The sequence below is a fragment of the Sinocyclocheilus anshuiensis genome, unplaced genomic scaffold (genome assembly GCF_001515605.1).
Source record: "Sinocyclocheilus anshuiensis isolate Anshui unplaced genomic scaffold, SAMN03320099.WGS_v1.1 scaffold389, whole genome shotgun sequence".
In the NCBI taxonomy this organism is placed as follows: Eukaryota; Metazoa; Chordata; class Actinopteri; order Cypriniformes; family Cyprinidae; genus Sinocyclocheilus; species Sinocyclocheilus anshuiensis.
In genome coordinates, this window is record NW_015536494.1 from 1743237 (window position 1) to 1761435 (window position 18199).

General features: G+C 35.1%; 1 protein-coding gene across 4 annotated transcripts in view; it reads right to left on the minus strand.

The window, feature by feature from the left end:
* Positions 1-2239: 2239 nt before the first annotated feature.
* The window catches only part of LOC107686570 (synapse differentiation-inducing gene protein 1-like), a 33968-nt gene continuing 18008 nt past the window's right edge, over positions 2240-18199 (minus strand). Inside the window, exons 1-2 of one of the 4 annotated variants that reach the window (XM_016483632.1) lie at positions 6351-6787; positions 2240-2689 (exon numbers count right to left, since the gene is read on the minus strand). In XM_016483632.1, the coding sequence (XP_016339118.1) occupies positions 2540-2689; positions 6351-6677 (477 nt within the window). In that variant the 5' untranslated portion in view covers positions 6678-6787 and the 3' untranslated portion in view covers positions 2240-2539. Of the gene's footprint in view, positions 2690-6350; positions 6788-11510; positions 11869-14078; positions 14202-18199 lie in introns of those variants that run through there. The other 3 variants (XR_001634054.1, XM_016483641.1, XR_001634053.1) reach the window with 3 other exon arrangements.

An 18199-nucleotide genomic window follows, 5' to 3' on the forward strand; every position in this document is an offset into this window, starting at 1 on the left:
CATTCTGCCCCGGATATGACCCTTGAGTGTACAGGACAGATGCCAGCGGAGCTCTGTATTGCTGGGAAGTGCTGGGATAGCTGTGAGAGGGAGGGAATCCAGCATCGGAGTACTCCGGAGGGTCCTGCTGCAGTGGAAACAAAGGCTGCCCTGTTTCTGGATTCCGCTCTGTTGGAGACTTATTGGAATCCATGTTTTTCTTGATCACAATGAGCTTTTCTTGCACTACTGAACAGTGTCTGTCTCTGGTGTGTACTGTACTCAACAGTGATTAATCTGTTGCTTTTATCACATTCCTCTTAAGATGACTGGTGGTCCAAGTTTATATTGCAGTACAAAATTATTTGTAAGTTTTTACCTATTGTATAGATGGTAATTATACCATACCACTTTACCAATAGATGGTAAAGTATTTCATTTTTAGATTTGGAATTTATTTCAATATGGTATTACTGTGAAAATGTTTTATTAATACATTTTTTTATCTATGGATTTTATTATTATTATTAGTAGTCCACATAGACTGCTGTTGTGCTCAGTGTGAAGAGTTTTGAAAAAGTGACCCAAGTATTGAAAAATGGACTCTAGTCTATACTCATGGTCTATACTTACAAGTTTGAATGTGTTTTAAAAGAAAACCACTTTTAATTAAATTAGAAACACCTTTATCACCGTTTTAAAAATCAGTTTCTGATGGTTCATGGTTTGAGTATTGACTAACACTTTCATTTCTTTTGAAGTTGGTTGGTCATTGAGACCCAACCGTCTGGTATTATTGCTTGTACTTTTCTGATGAAATTCGATAACACTTTATAATAACTTTCATCAATAAAACATTAACAAACATTATATTATGCTTAACAGATCATTAGTTAATATATATTCACATAGCTAGAAATATGAGATATACTGTGCTTGTTAATGTTTACTAATGTACTTATTAAAAATTACCTATTAACAGATAATTATTTAATGTGCATTAAAATGCTTACAAATGTCATTAAACTTTTAATTCATAAGATCATGCACTTCTTAAAAATCTTCAAATGATTTTGACAGATGGTTTACAATGATTAAAAGCTTCATTAATAAATCATTAACAAACATTATATTTTGCTTAACTGATCATTAGTTAATGCTAACAAATGTCATTAAACTTTCAATTCGTACGATCATGCAGTTTTTTTTAAAATCTACAAATAATTTTAATAGAAATTATACAATGATTACAAGTTTATTTGTTAATGTACTTTTGAATGCAAACAAATGTCATTAAACTTCAGTTCACATATTACCTAATGCTCTTTTTTGAATTTACAAATGTTGTGAAAAATTAACTTAATTTTATGCTCTTTACTATTAATGTTAACTTATTATTCATTAACACATAATCACAGTCTGTAAAGGTCATATATTTGGTCTTCGTTTCTTGTTTAGACTTCTATTGTTTTCACATCGTAACAAATCATTTATTAATAATTTATTCATGTTTTTGCAGTACCCAATCTAAAGTGGAAACTATTCATCATTTGTAAATGTTTATAAACGTTTACTAATCATTCTGTACCTTTATGGGCATTGGACTTCTAGCTGCTGTAACAACGTTTGTGTAAAGGGTGGTTTGTTAAGTTTATGTAAATGCTCCTTAAAGACATAATATACGTAATTTGGTGGAAAACGTGTTTTTATTGCCTCAACACTTATATTAGTATACTACATCATTAAACAGGGTATTCCTTGAATCATACATCAGCAGGAGAAAACAAATCAAAATACTTGTTCATTTCTCAAAACAATGTAATATAAACAGACTGAACTATGCTCCCTTATAGTAATCAAACTGACCCCTCTACACTTTTGACCCCTTATCCAACCCTTAAACCTACCCCTACCACCAAACCCTAACCCTAACCTACCCATATCACACCTCAATAGCAGCAAAAGTGTTGTACATTAACAAAAGTTTTTAATCATTGTACAACATCTGTTAAAATAATTTGTAGATTTTCAAGATGTGCATGATCATATAAATTAAAAGTTTAATGACATTTGTAAGCATTGTAATTTACATTAATTATCTGTTGATCATTAGGTAATGTTTAATAAGTTTAGTAAACATTAACAAGCACATTATCTCATGTTTCTAGCTATATGAATATATATTAACTAATGATCCGTTAAGCATTATATAATGTTTGTTAATGATTTATTAATGAAAGTTATTATAAAGTGTTACCCGAAATTAATTTCTCATAAATTGGCAGGTACACAGTTGCCCGCATGATAAAAAGGGTTAAAAAACGTGGGTTGACAGACAGATTTATGATAGATTTATGCCCATATATGTACATACATAATAAAACTGTATGTAAAAAACTCAAATTAGCACAGCTGCATACAAGATAAGCAAAAAGTCTTAACATGCAATAATCAGCCTTAAAGCACATGTTGTAGGCTATAATGATACATTGAGAAAATAGCATTTGCAATGCAGAGAATCAAATCTGTTTGTAATCTGCATCCAACCATGACAGCTCTATCAGCTTTTATCAACAGCAAAAATATTGACGATAATCAACAGTACAATGAGAACGAGGCCAATAACAAGGGCAGCATGATTTAGGATGACTGCCATTTTGGAGTTCTTCTCTGCTAATTCTCGCTGTCCTGAGTAGTTGGCATTTCGAGTCTGTGAAAACAAGTGTAAGACATAATGTCAACCACTTCTGTTCTCATTCTGAGCTTCTTTGAGCCAATGGCAGACGGGGGAGTTCTCAAAAGAGGGGGCAGACTTTTCTTAGTAACATGTAATGCTTCATTTTCGTTTGATGGAAAGTTTCTTTTATGATGGATGCATGCAGTTTATTGGGCTTCAAAATGTCAACCACTAGTCACTGCTATTACAAAGCTTGGAAGAGCGGGACATTTTTTTTAAATATAACTGCAATTGCATTCGTCTGAAAGAAGAGTCATACACACCTAGGAAGGCTAGAGGGTGAGTAATTTGGGTGAACTATCCCTTTAAGGCGTCAGTTTTCCCTACGTGTAAAGACACAGTTTTACCAAAGCCACTAGCAGGCAAGCCTGCAACCTTTAGCCAAAAATGCGTAATGGCTAATGCTAACGCTTCCGCTTTGGCAATACGTGGGAAAGGAGACCAGAGACCTTTTTTTTTTTTAATGGATGTCAATGGAGGAGAGGCTTCACTATGCTGAATAAACATCTTTTTAGAGGAAACAGCTTATCATTTGATTAATCAACAGCCTATCGGCTAATCTTCATCATGTTTTACACTAATCAATACTTTTGGATTTAACTATTTTTAGAGTTTACACTGAAAAAAAAATGCCGTTTTGTAAGAGAAGTCACTGACTTTTTGCGACAGGTGGGATTCAGCTTACGCCACTTCTCATTCATTCCTATGGTATCCGTAAATGGTGATTGAGTGTCACACAACTCTGACTGAAATTCAATGACGTCAAGGCTGTAATGTGATTGGTTATTAAGGCACACATGATCCAAGTTGACCGTTACGCTTTCTCCAATAGTAAGTAATATCAACGACTATAGAATACCAAAGACGTGTCACTCGTATAGTTTTGAATTGGGAAAAATGCAACGCTCAATATGGCCGCTCTATTGAATGAAGCCCCGCCTTCTGAGTAAAAGAGCCAATCGCTAATCGGTAAAATCATCGCGTCACTGCAACTGCCGTTAGAAGTCTATGGAAGGCGGATAGTGCCAAAAGTCTTTAAACGGAACGCGTGAAATTTGACCGTGTCAACACGCACAATTTTGATTTGATGTTTCGGTTAATTTTTCTGATGCAGCCTTGAATATATACAGTATTTTTATTTATTCATGTTATCTGGAAACAGCCTACGCAACAAAGCTGCAGGAATCTTGTGAGTAAGCTTGCTCGCCTGCCTCATCTCTCCTATTGAAAATAAGCTTGGGGTTGTCATGTACACGTGCTAGTACAGAAGATGGAGGATGAAATGGGTGTTTCAAGGCTGTTCACACATTCGTAACAAATAGTAAAGCATAATCAAATTTTTTACCCATGAAAAAAAGAGAAAAATCTTGCTTAATTTCTGTTCAAATGAAAAGAAGGTACACGGACCTGGGAATAAGAGTAATAACTATCAAAACTATCAAAAGAAAATAAACAACAAAATGTATTAATTTACTAGCTACAACACTAATTAATGACCATAAACTAAAGAAATATGAGGGTAAAAAAATATTACACGTTCAAAATTGCCACCTTAACACGGCCAAAATGTGTGCGTTGAGAAACCCATTCAATTTTGTGGTCTTAATTCGGTCAAACTGAGCGTCTTTACACGAACCAAATAAACGCAGCAAAAACTGATGCCTTAACACGGCCAAAATGTGCGTGTCTTTACATACAAAAGAAACGCGTTCAAAATTGCCACTTTAAAGCGGGCAAATTGTGCATGTTGACACGGTCAAATTTCACGCGTTCCATTTAAAGACTTTTGGCGCCATCCGCCTTCCATAGAAGTCCCGGTTGCAATTGATAGTTTTCACGTGACGTCACACCCTTATAGGAACGCCCACCTGGAGGGCAAAACGAAGCTTTGCTCCACTGATCACCAGTTATTTTTACGCAGTTTGCATTAAGTAGTAATGTAGTAAAACGCAGATATTAAAAGGTGAAATTCAGTAAACACCTTATTATGTATATTTTGTACAGGCAAGCAGATGAAGCCAGAATATAAACACAGTGTGCAAAGTTTCACGTTAAATGGTTTCCCACAGAAAACTATTAGAATGAAAACACTGAACCATTAAGCGGATTGCGTTCATATTCCGGCCTCATTAAATATATTAAGGTACTTTAAGTGTTTTGACAAAGTTTTGTTGCACTGTTTAATGATTGAAATATTGCCGCGGGTGCTTAATATGGATTGCAAATGGCCAAAACGTGCATTTTGTTCACACACCTTTGTTTTATTCTTTTGAAAGGTGATCTAAATATTTGCAGTTGTGAAACAGATGGAAAATTGACAGGCTTGTCCTGCAGTTCTATGGATGTTTTGCCCTCCAGGGCTTCGAGTGACTGAAAGCTATGAATTCGACCTGATTCGACCGCTCCAGATACGTTGAGGCGTCCGCCATCTTGGAACGGTCAACTTGACGTCATTCACCATAATAATCAATGAATATTCAAAGACATACAAGCATATAACTTGCTGTTGTAGACGCACACAGTCGATGCACTCAAAGGTTCGCAGACTGTTCCAAAAATGGCGGACGGCTTACGTATCGCGGGCCAAGTACTGTTTTAAATATATTAAGGTACTTTAAGTGTTTTGACAAAGTTTTGTTGCACTGTTTAATGATTGAAATATTGCCGCGGGTGCTTAATATGGATTGCAAATGGCCAAAACGTGCATTTTGTTCACACACCTTTGTTTTATTCTTTTGAAAGGTGATCTAAATATTTGCAGTTGTGAAACAGATGGAAAATTGACAGGCTTGTCCTGCAGTTCTATGGATGTTTTGCCCTCCAGGTCTTCGAGCCATTCATGTGACTGAAAGCTATGAATAGAAACAGTCAGCGTTCTGAGACGCGCACTGGCTGGTCTAGCCTGAAAAATAAGCTTTGTTTATCCCTATTTGAGCAAAAGAAACAACATTTATGAGACTGTTGTTGTCATATTTCATTGGTGATTTCAAATATGAAATTTAATCTTAAGCTTGGAGAATTTGATTTTTCCCCATTCAAAGAGATTGGAGCTGCACTTGCATGCCCGAGAGACGTTTCAAAGATGGCCGCCGAGTGACATGACTTGACATGATTTTGGTAATACAGACCCTCGTATCTCCCAATAGTAAGACAATCTCTGGTTTTACCGCTTTAAGACAACAAATTTGAATGTGTAGCCTTTACTTGAAAACATGCTGTTAAATTTACTATCAATACTTAAGTAAAAATGGTTTCCTAGTTTTTCTCTTTTTTAATTATTTATACAGAACTACAACAGTAAAAATAAATAATAAAAAAAGAATACGATTTTTAATGTGTGGGATCAATTTCGGGGACTTTAAAAAAAAAAAGCAATATAGTTTCAGACAATAGATCAACCACGTAAAAAATATATAGGCTATACTGTACATAAACTTTAAGCAAACTTTTTACTCCTTCTATATTTTATGTATACATATTTTTCATAACTAAACACTGAAACCATGGTACAAACATGCCCTTTTTTTTTTTTGCTTCTCTATCGCATGAACATTTTATGCAATTTTATGCTTATTACTTATATATAAATGTTAAAGTTGTTAAATAAAAGGAAAGCACATGGGCTAATACTTACAGAGCAGGAGTAAATCAGGGCAGCAATGCCCAGAGGAAAACAGCAGCACAGCATGGTAAAGATGGAGTAGCCCATATAATCTGGCACTGGACTGGCCAGTGGAGCAGCGGTCACAAAAACTGCAGGCTGTACAGCGACCACAGTTTGTCCTGAATACGGCCCCTGGGCATAAGGGCCTTGGGGGACTGGCTGGCTTGGAAAGGAGGGAGAACATCCAGCAAAACTGTCCTGGTATGCTGGTGGTGGTGCTGAAGGATGTAACATCGCTGATTTCTCAGATGAATTCCAGGCTCCTGGAGGCTGATTGAAAGACTGGCTGGGATCCATTCGTCTGATTATTGGATTTTGATTGAAATTTCCTTTGCCTTGTGCTCTGCAGAGACGTATTCCTGTATTCTGGTTCAGGCTTCTCTGTGCTGATGAAGACAGTCAGCTTAGGGAGGTGCGTTGTTGGTTGCAGAGGAGGAGTGACAAGAACTTTATCACGTTATCACTGTTTCCCTGTGACTGCAGGCGCCACCTTGTGGTTTCACATTTATTCTGATGAGATACATGTAAATTATCTGGAGGATTCACCATATCCAAGCAAGGATGAAGCCTGACAGATGTTGGCATGAGGTTACATGGTCTCTACATACCTCATGCAAACACACTCTGAAACATCAGACCTCCAATCTCAAACCACAATTTGCAGTCAGCAAGAGATACAAAAGCCATTGGTAACAAATAGGAATGTAACGATGCACCGCGAGCCGGTTGAAAATCGATTCAAATATGGGACGATTCAAATCGGTTGAGATGTTAAATAAATCGCGATGCAGTTGGGAGTATGAAGTTTATATGAATGTATCACTGAGGGGAACTGACTGTCTTTAGAAAAGTTTATGATGTTTTCTTTTCATCTTACCTGCATATCCACCTTTTTCTTCAACGCGGAAATAAGCCTATGGGTGAGACTTCCGGTTCATTAGCCGCTATAGGTAAATAACGAGGAAAATAACAAAATGCAGTAAACGGTAAAACTGTTTGCACTACATACCAGTGTGTTCATAATTAAGATAATACATTAAAATAACATGATAAGGCACACCAACTTTCAATAGGGCCTTTCGCACCGCGGGAACCTTTTCATAGTACCAGAACTAATTGTGGAACTACCCACTTTTTGGCGTTTTCGCACCGCCGGAACTGGGTGCGATTTTAGTACCGGACTGCCTTTTTCGAGAACCAAATTAGCTCCTACTCCGGAGCTAACTCAGGGTCTAACTGGCACAACTGTACTAATCATGACGTAAGTAGACATTGATTGGCCAAACGCATATGAAAACGCCCTCACCCGCCTTGATTTAAAACGCTGTGTAAACATACTGTAAACATTGTGTCAACTTATTTCGCAAGTATGGAGAACAGCGATAGATGGACGGACGCTGAAGTGCAGGCAAATGTAGCACTGCCAGTTGTCATTGGAGATTCTAGTCCTCCTTTCCGTTCTTTCAATCGCTTTACGTATACGTCGACTTTCCATGTCCATTATTGTGAAACCCGCGAGACACAACAAAAACACAGCTCCGATCACAGCGTCCTCCATCCTCCTGTTGTTAATGTTGTTCTTCTTTGTTTCCGTTGTTGAACGCCGCGCACAAATGACGTCGCTGTCGACCGGCCTACGTCACTTCTTAGTACACACTGTCGGTGCGAATGCAACCTTTTAAATAGTACTGGGAAATAGTTCGCGCAAAATCGTCCCAGTACTTTAGTACTGTACATTTAGTTCTGGAACTAAAGCGGTGCGAAAGGCCCTAATATCAAGCAGCAAAACTAACTCTTTTGTTCAGCTAAAAATAGCTGGATGGAGTGGATGCAGATAAGACCGGAAGCCAGACCCATAGAATTTACGAATGGCTGTGCCCATTTTTACGACAAGAAAAAGGTGGATAATGCATATTAATGTTGTTGCTGCGCTGCTTTGTTTACAGTGGTAACCAAGGAAATGCTGTGTCGCTACTGTTCCATAAGCACCACCTGCTGTCAGAGAGTGAATTTGCGTATTGATCCCGTCTGCTGTTTTTGTCTCGTTCAGATGTTTTATGTAGGATAATTTCACAAAATTAAAGTCAGACCATTCTGTTTTTGCTTCAATTTTCGAAATTCTATGATCTAATTTAGATAAAAAACTGTGCGTGCAGCATGCATACATCTTTGTTTGGATCATGATTAAAATACAGTGGTTGCTGAATGGAAAGAGCACAGGAAAAACCTTAGTTCTGTATAATGCCAAAGTCTTTCTCACTAAGAATTTTTTTAATTAATTTTTTTAATCATTATTATGGTAACAGAAACTGTTTAAAGGGTCAGTGTATTCTTCCACGGGAAGTCATAAAAGCATGAGCTAAGTGGATAATGTGAATGAAGCACAGATACAGGAAATGACTATCATTTTGAGATGCATTAATTCCATTAATAATTAACATTTTGTACACATTTAACTCTCAATTCACCAGGGGTTAAATTAAGCCAGTTTTAGTTTCAGTTTTAGTTTTAGTTAACTATAATAGCCCTGGTCCCAAGCAAAGTCTCCCCTAAGCTGCACGTAAGCTATGTCGCGACCGCACAGAAGAAATAATATGCAGCGCATAGGACAGAGCAAAAAAATGAAACGCGAAATAATTGCAATGCTCTGGAAAACAGCTATAGAGTTGGTGTCACTATAGAACCGGTGAATGCGGTTTACAGGTTTCACTGAAAGAGAATGATGTGCGCTAAATCAGTCACTGTAAAAAACGAATACTTTATGTTTATGGGGATGTTTTAGATAACTAAGATAATTCACACGTTCACGTATTTTGAAAATAGTTATTGGGGAAAATTAAAAAAAAAAAAAAAAATACATAAAAATGAATGACCTCAAAAAGGGAATTCATGAGCAATAACTGCTTTATTTTTCATATTAGCTAGCTATATTATATTATTAGCCTACATTATATTATATTATTATATTATAAAGAATTGAACTGTACTGCGTGAGATTTTTTAAAAATGATTTTTAATATAATTTCTTAACACAGCACTGTAAAAAAAAATTTCTCAGATAACCTAAAATTTGCATCATTTAGTTACATCAAGGGTCAAATCAAATATATATACCACATATAATACCACATTAAAGTTAAAAGTTTCACACTTTTTTGTGTGCGCACGCTGTACAGGTCTGGTATAAAGAATGTTTTTGCTAAAAAAAAAATAGAGGGAACATTGGTCTCAAGTGATTGATAAATTAAATATTTTTGTTGATGTTGCTAGGCTAATATTTGTGCCCTTTTGTTTACAGTATTTCTGCACCTATACTGTGGGAGTTTGTTGTTTATTAACGTATGAATCCTTAAATACGTTTACATATGTTTAAGACATCACTAACAGGTAAAGTAAAATATAATGAAAACTTGTAGTAAAGAGGAAGAGATGATCACGCCGCCGTTTGAACGGAGGCGTTTATACAGCGATCTGTCGCGCCACATCCAAGAGCGTCAAAACGGCATTTATTGTTTGAATTTCCTGTAACAAATGACATAATTTGAAAGATGAGACTTTGTTTCTTATCAAAAGTAACAACATATAAAACTGCAAAGTTTCCAATGAAGTTCCTCTCCTGCAGTGGTTAAAACAACACTGTATTTGTTCGGTACAGACGCGTATCGAACCGAAAGACCTGTACCGAAAATTTTGGGTACGAATACGTGTAGCCTACCGTTACACCCCTAATATATATTAGATGCCAGCGGAGTTCTGTATTGCTGGGAAGTGCTGGGATAGCTGTGAGAGGGAGGGGAATCCAACATCGGAGTACTCCGGAGGGTCCTGCTGCAGTGGAAGCAAAGGCAGCCCTGTTGCTGAACTTTTTGGAATCCATGTTTCTCTTGGTCACGATGTGGTTTTCTTGCAGTGAACAGTGTCTATCTCTGGTGTGTACTCAGGTGAAGATCAATCTGTTGCATTTGCATCACCTTACTATTAAGGTGACTAATAGGCGCCACCCATAGGGATCTTCCTTCCCTCCAATTAGTTTTTATTTACAATCGCTGGGAAACATCTCTCAAAATAGGTCACTTTTTCAAAACTACATCTACATCTAATTGTTTAGAAAGTATTTTATTTTATTTTTTTTAGATTTGCAATGTATTTCAATATGGTATTACTGTAGAAATGTAGCCAATTGTTGTCTTATTCAGAAAAATGGGTTCTAGCCATCATAAAAAAATAGTTTTATTTCTGTCAGCAGTCCATGTTACACTGATAAAAATGATTCTGTGGTGAAGTAAATACTACAGAAAAACAAATTTAATTTCTACATGAAAAAGTTAGTTCAGGCAATAAAAAAAAAGTAAATTCTTTATTAAGTAAAACCTACTCAACTTTTCTGATACTGGTGTTCCCATCATGCACTGGGGCATGAATAATTAATAAGGTTGATTTTTTGCTGTTTTCCGGCTGATTTACACGGTTTTGTCATTGCTTTTGTTGTTAGGTTCTGCGGAGTTCATATTCAACTCAAAATGACACATTCTCAAAAATGAACCACAGAATGTTACCAAGATTGTGTATTGTTTACCAAGTACTGCAGTCTCTGTTTTCGGATGAGTGTCGCATTACTAATTCTATAAGTGTGGTGTTTATATGATATTTATTGTAATATTTACGTAGATGTTTCTGAGCAAAACATGCACATTAAAAGCATGGTTTAATTAGGTGAGCTTTGTAAGCTTTGACTAGAAAAAATTACTAAACTTTTCAGTTAAAGTTGCTTATTTTCTTTGTTAAACTTACTTAGGTAAGTAGATTCTACTTAATTCGATATGTGAAATTAAATATAATTATGTAATATTTACTTAATTTCTTTATGAATGTTAAGTTCAATAGTAAGTAGAGTGTACTTAAAATGTGTTGAAATTGTTACGAAAATTTTATCAAGTAAATCCTACAAGTTATTTTTTTCAGTGTATACTCACAACTTTACATGTGCTTTAAATAAAAGTACTTTTATTAATTGAGAAACACCTTTATCATTGATTAAAAAAAAATTGTTTGCGCTTTCTGATTTGAGTATATGACTAACACTTTAATTTCTGTTTAAGTTGGTTGATCACTGAAAAAAATGAGCACAGCTGCACACAAGATATTTAATATAAGCAAAAAGTCTAAACAAAACATTTTAGAAGTAAAGAGAACAGAAAACTGCATGGTAGCTTTCACTGGTTTAAACATAGAATAATCAGCCTTAAAGCATAAGAATAATGATAAATTGAGCAAGTAACATTTAAAATAAAGAAAAACAAATCTGTTTGTAATCTTCATCCAGCCATGTCAGCTCCAACAGCTTTTATCTTCATTTCGTCATATGGATGATAATAAACAATACAATAACAACAAGGCCAATCCCAAGGCCGATATGATTCAGCATGAGCGCTGTTTTGGAGTTCCTCTCTGCTAATTCTTGCTGTCCTCTGTAGTTGGCATCTCGAGTCTGTGAAAACAATTGTGAAACATAACGTCAACTGCTTCTGTTCTCATTTCTTTGAGCCAGTGGCGGATGGGGATGTTCAACATTTATTGTTCCATTTACATTTGATGGAAGAGGTACACTGAAAGCAAATCTGGTGTAGAAACTTTATTTTATTTTATTTATAGTAAATTTTGCAAGACAAAAGTAAGAATTGTGAGAAATAAACTTACATCTGCCAGAAAAATGTCAGAATTTTGAGATAAAAAGTTGCACTTACCTTTATTATTACTATTATTGTTTTTTTTATATCTCGTGGCAGAAACAGGTTTCCATAAGTAACACACTGAAGTAAAAGTGCAATTTTGAAGCAGAAAGACTGAAACTGTATTTACTTGTAAAACGTACTACGTGCAGTATTCAATTATTAAGCCATTTAGTTGTTTGCAACAAATTGCACATTAATTTAAATTTGTGAAGTTACCACTGGTTTCTTATCTTTCTCTTGAATGTAAACAGGTTTTTGGATAAATTTGCTAACGTAGCTTTGTTTTATTATGCACATTGATAACCAAGTTAACATGATAAATAGCCTAGCTAACCAAGCTGACCAACCAATGAGCTTAGCTAATCCAGTCACAAAATCACAGTTAGTGAACTACATCTATGTTAAAAACTGTAAGTATATTTTGTCACGTGTTAACATATTGGCAGACTTAACTCTCCAGACTCCTAAATATTTGCTCTAAGATATTTCAGAAAGCTTTTTATTGATAAAAACCAGCTCCTAAATCTGTAAAAAGTTAGGGGTAGTCAAGAGGATGTATATTTACATATATAAATAACATTTTGTATGTTGTATGTATTTTAACACAGCCTAAATGTAAGAATCATCAGCCAGCTGAATAACTAATAAAATAAGTAAAAAAATAAAAAAATAAAACTGTTAAAACTGTTGCTGTTGAGGGGGTTTCCAATGCCACACCTTTTTCTATAGAACTAACAGTCATTTACAGAAAACCGAAAAACAGGAAACACACCAGCTGTATCAGTTATAAGGAAGTTACATGAAAGATTCTGTCATGTAATAATGCTTACATATTTGTGACCACAAATACAGCTTAAGCTTTAACAATCCTCTCACCTGTTTGGCAGTCAAATGTATCTCCCTTTATGTAGTCATGAAAAAGATAAAATGTTTAAGTACATATTCACTAGAATTATTTGAGCAGTGAATCACTCATAACGCGTGGGATCAACATAGGGGATTTTAAAAAATGCAATATAGTTTCAGATTATAGATCAACCACACAGAAACATTTTGATGAGTGAGTAATAGAGTGGGGGATCTATGACATCACTTTGTAGGCGGATCGGCTGTTAGCATGACACTGGTTCCCTTGACAAAAAGCCTATAGGATTTTTCCATAGGCTTTTGGATTACCGCAAAAAATAAGCTCTGTGTTCAACCAGAGTTCATGAAACTTACACGTTTTGTCCATCAAGATAATCTTCACAAAATAAGATAATTTTGAAGCCTAAATAAAAGCGCCAGAACTTAAAAGCTAAATTTAGGCTATAAACGAACTACAGCACCAGGGTCGCTCGCCTTCGACATAATCACCACCACGCTTCTGTCAACTTTTTCAAATGTATTTTTAACGTGTTCAGTGAAAAGGATTTACTGTATATGAATGTTAATCCACGCTACATGAACCTTTTCATATAAACTGGAATAAATACAAAACTAGACCCAAACTAAAATGAGACATTAATAATAAATAGTATCGTGAATAAATGAAATAATCATAACTAAAGGACATATGAAAGCACGTATTTCTGTACATTTCGAAATAAGGTGCATTAAAAGTCAATAAAGCCTTGATTAATATGAATATTTTAATTAAAAACGTGTCTTCACGTCCTATTCAATAAAATTCTAGTGCATTTAATCTATTAAATAACAGCAGAGTGAGCGAGTTTTTGGATATGGTAAGATTAAACTTATTTTAGTGAATAAAGTACCACATTTCAGCTTTGTTAGTGTGGGTCACAAAATGTTATTTTATCCTTGCTTCTAGGAAATCCTCATATGCTTTCTAACAGCTTCGTGTGGCCGTAAACATTTAATTTTAACGTGGCTGTAAGCACTATGCATCGTTAAAGTTTCACTTTCACCGTGACTAAACCGGTAAATGTGGTGTTTACATGGAATAATCATGATATGAGTTTACCTTATTGACTTGATCGGTGTCGCGCCATAGCTGTGTGGGTGGAGTCGGCGTGGGGGAAAACAGTCCTTTCCCCCTCATTGGAAAAGCATGGTGTTGACTCAGAATGGCCTACATAAAATTATTTCTGCTGCTCGGCAGAGCAACATACTACGGTGGCCGAGAAGTGCAAAGCAGATCACAATTCTGAAAACAAAATAACAAATTACAAACGCAAATGCAAGTCTAAAAAACAAAATAACAATTCAGAAAGCACAACAACAATTCAGAAAACATTATAACAAATTGACAAAACAGGTAACATTAAGGTCCACTGAAGTGCCCTGAAATGCGCAGTGTTATTATGTGGTGTGTGCTGCGGCTGCCGAATCATTTTCACAAATACATGCCTTAAAATCAAGATAACATGAAAACATGTATATAAAATACCAAAAAACATGGTTATTGGTTACTATAGTTAAACCATGGTAAAAACAACATGTTTTACTACACTAACCATAGTTTAACCATGGTATTTGTAGTAAAACTGACAGATCATTGCAGTGTATCAGTCATATACATCTTCAGATCAGGTTGTTTAACTTATTAGAGGTACAGAACGCCACACAGGAACTTTTCGGCATTGCACCAAGCAAAAATCAATCGAAATCATCACAAAAAGTAAAGATCAAGCGCCTAACAAGGTCTCCGCGCGTTAATTCGAATGGTTTGTTTTCCCCCTTGGCATAAACGGTTATGATGTTTTTGTGGGCGTTCCCAGCAATGCCGAACAAGTCAATGGTACAAACCCAGAGTCTCTGCATCAGTAAACGATAAAACGACTATCTTCCATCCGAAGACTTGTGTTGCATTTCAGGGCAAAACAAAAAAAACATTGTCGAACAGCAATATAAAATGCGGGAAACTATTAATTGGTTATTCTACAATTAATTGTATTACAAATTACACTACGACTGGAAAATACTGTAAATTGATAAACTGTTTGGCGTGATGACGTTGAATGTCTCGGACAGCGCCTGTAGTCCCATGTAGCAATTGGTTAGCAACCGTCTTTTTTAAGAAACGTAACAGTTTAAAAAAATCACGAGTGGAGTGTAACTGGTGTGTTTTATGTCGTAGAATAAACCGTGAAAGTATCTTGAGCTTGTGTGAACACGGACCTTATTTGAGGGATTTAACCAAAATCCCATTTAAAAAACCCATTTACTCTGGGAGGATGGAACCGGAAGTGCTAAAATGCTAACTCGCTTCCGGGTTTTTGCCTACAAAGTGACATCATAGTTCCACCACTCTATATACCTATATGTAGTCAAAAGTTTTTGAACAGTAAGATTTTTTATGTTTTTAAATAATTCTCTTCTGCTCACCAAGCCTGCATTTATTTGAGCCAAAATACAGCAAAAGCAGTAATATTGTGAAATATTTGTACTATTTAAAATAACTGCTTTCTATTTGAATATATTTTAAAATGTAATTTATTCCTGTGATTTCAAAGCTGACTTTTTAGCATCATTACTCCAGTCTTCAGTGTCACATGATCCTTCAGAAATCATTTTAATATTCTGATTTGCTGCTCAAAAAACATTATTATTATTAAATTTATTTAAAACAGTTGAGTACATTTTTTCAGGATTATTTGATGAATAGAAAGATCCAAAGATCAGCATTTATCTAAAATAAAAGCTTTTGTAACATTATATATACCATTCAAAAGCTTGGAGTCAGTACAATTTTATATATTAGTATAAAATTTTATATATAATTTTTTATAAATTTTATATATTATAAAAAGTTTATATATTATTAGTATATTTTTTCACGTGTTAACATATTGGCAGACTTAACTCTCCAGACTCCTAAATATTTGCTCTAAGATATTTCAGAAAGCTTTTTATTGATAAAAACCAGCTCCTAAATCTGTGAAAAGTTAGGAGTAGTCAAGAGGATGTATATTTACATATATAAATAACATTTTGTATGTTGTATGTATTTTAACCTACGCTCGCCTTCAGTGGACTGATTCGTTACAATATTGTATGTTGTATGTATTTTAACACAGCCTAAATTTAAGAATCATCAGCCAGCTGAATAACTAATAAAATGATTAGTTTTTTTTTAATCAAAACTGTTAAAACTGTTGCTGTTGAGGGGGTTTTCAGTGCCACACCTGTGTCTATAGAACTAACAGTCATTTACAGAAAACCGAAAAACAGGAAACACAGCAGCCGTATCAGTTATAAAGAAGTTACATGAAAAATTTTGTCGTGTAATAATGCTTACATATTTGTGACCACAAACACAGCTTAAGCTTTAACAATCCTCTCACCTGTTTGGCAGTCAAATGTATCTCCCTTTATGTAGTCATGAAATTTATAAATTATATATATATATAACCACACAGAAACATTTTGATGAGTGAGTAATATATCTATATGTAGTCAAAAGTTTTTGAACCGTAAGATTTTTAATATTTTGAAATAATTCTCTTCTGCTCACCAAGCCTGCATTTATTTGATCCAAAATACAGATTATCATTAAATTGATTTAAAACAGTTGAGTACATTTTTTTCAGGATTATTTGATGAATAGAAAGATCCAAAGATCAGCATTTATCGGAAATAAAAGCTTTTGTAACATTATATCGAGGGGTGAGAACCAGAAGGGCGTAAGTGACATTTTGGGCGAAATGGAGATATATATATCAAATGAAAGCTCTTTCTACTGCCAAAAGGACACAAGTGAATTCTAAATAATTTTGGAGTTATTCATTAGAAACCAAAAGACTTAACACTGAACATACTAAACCAGTTGGAGCCAAAAAGGCGTAAACTGCACTTACGCCCCTTTGGCACTGAGAAATGCACTGTGGGTAAAGCTTGTGGATAGCACTTGAGTCAAAATGGCTGACACCACATGTAAGCCAGGTAGGTAAACCATAAGAAGAAACCAGTTTTTTACTGCTGAAGATGTATTATTTATCATCTTATATTATTTATTTTGTGACAAAGAGCTGGATGATGAGGGAGAAAATGAAATATCCAAAATTCATTGTCAGTGAGGTGTAGATAGCCAGCGGGTAGTAACCAACAACTTACATTCTGATGGTATGTCCCTAGTGAAAAATAAATATACTAACATGTATTTGAAATACATTTATTTCATGCTAAGTATACTACAAATACATTTACATATTTATGTACTTAATAAAAATACCCTGCAATTGTACTTTTAGTATACTCATCTTAGACTTACTGCACAAATGGCAGTAAAAGTGAAGTGAAATGCCATACTCAGAATTAGTGCTCAGCATTTAACCCATCCTAAGTGCACACACACAGCAGTGAATACACACACTCACATACCATGAACACACACCCGGAGCAGTGGGCAGCCATTTATGCTGCGGCACCCGGGGAGCAGTTGGGGCTTCAGTGCCTTGCCCAAGGGTACCTCAGTCATAGTATTGAAGGTGGGAGAGAGCCAACATTCACTCCCCCCACCTACAATCCCTGCCAGACCTGAGACTTGAACTCACAACCTTGGGTTACAAGTCCGACTTTCTAACCATTAGGCCACAACTTCCCCAGTATACCACAGTCTTATGTGGACACCAAGCTTTACAAGTCAGCCAGTCAGAGTAGGCTACTATTTCATGTACAATACACAATTCCATCTAAAACTTTCTTTATGACACACATTCATACAAATCTATTAACATTTTATTTATTGTCTATTTACTGACATATCACTCGATACTTACTGATATAAAAAAATAATAATTAAACTTGATTTGGAGTACTACTTGTGCACAATGCACATTTCTCAATATTAAGCCTAAACTGTGCTTTAATGTCACTATTGATGAGGACTGTATGATCTTCGAATAATATCAGTCTTTAAAATGCATGACATTTAAAGTGTACCTGAAGCATACTTGCAAAAGTTCCACTTTAGCACAATCAAATATACTTCAGTATATCTTTAGTTAGACTTCAGCACTACTTTCTTACAATTAAAGTGCATTAAGTACAACATTAGTTGTTTCAATTTAGCAAAATTTAAGTATAGCAGTTAGTGATATGTAAATAATATGCACATGTATTTGTAGTATAGCATGAAATAAA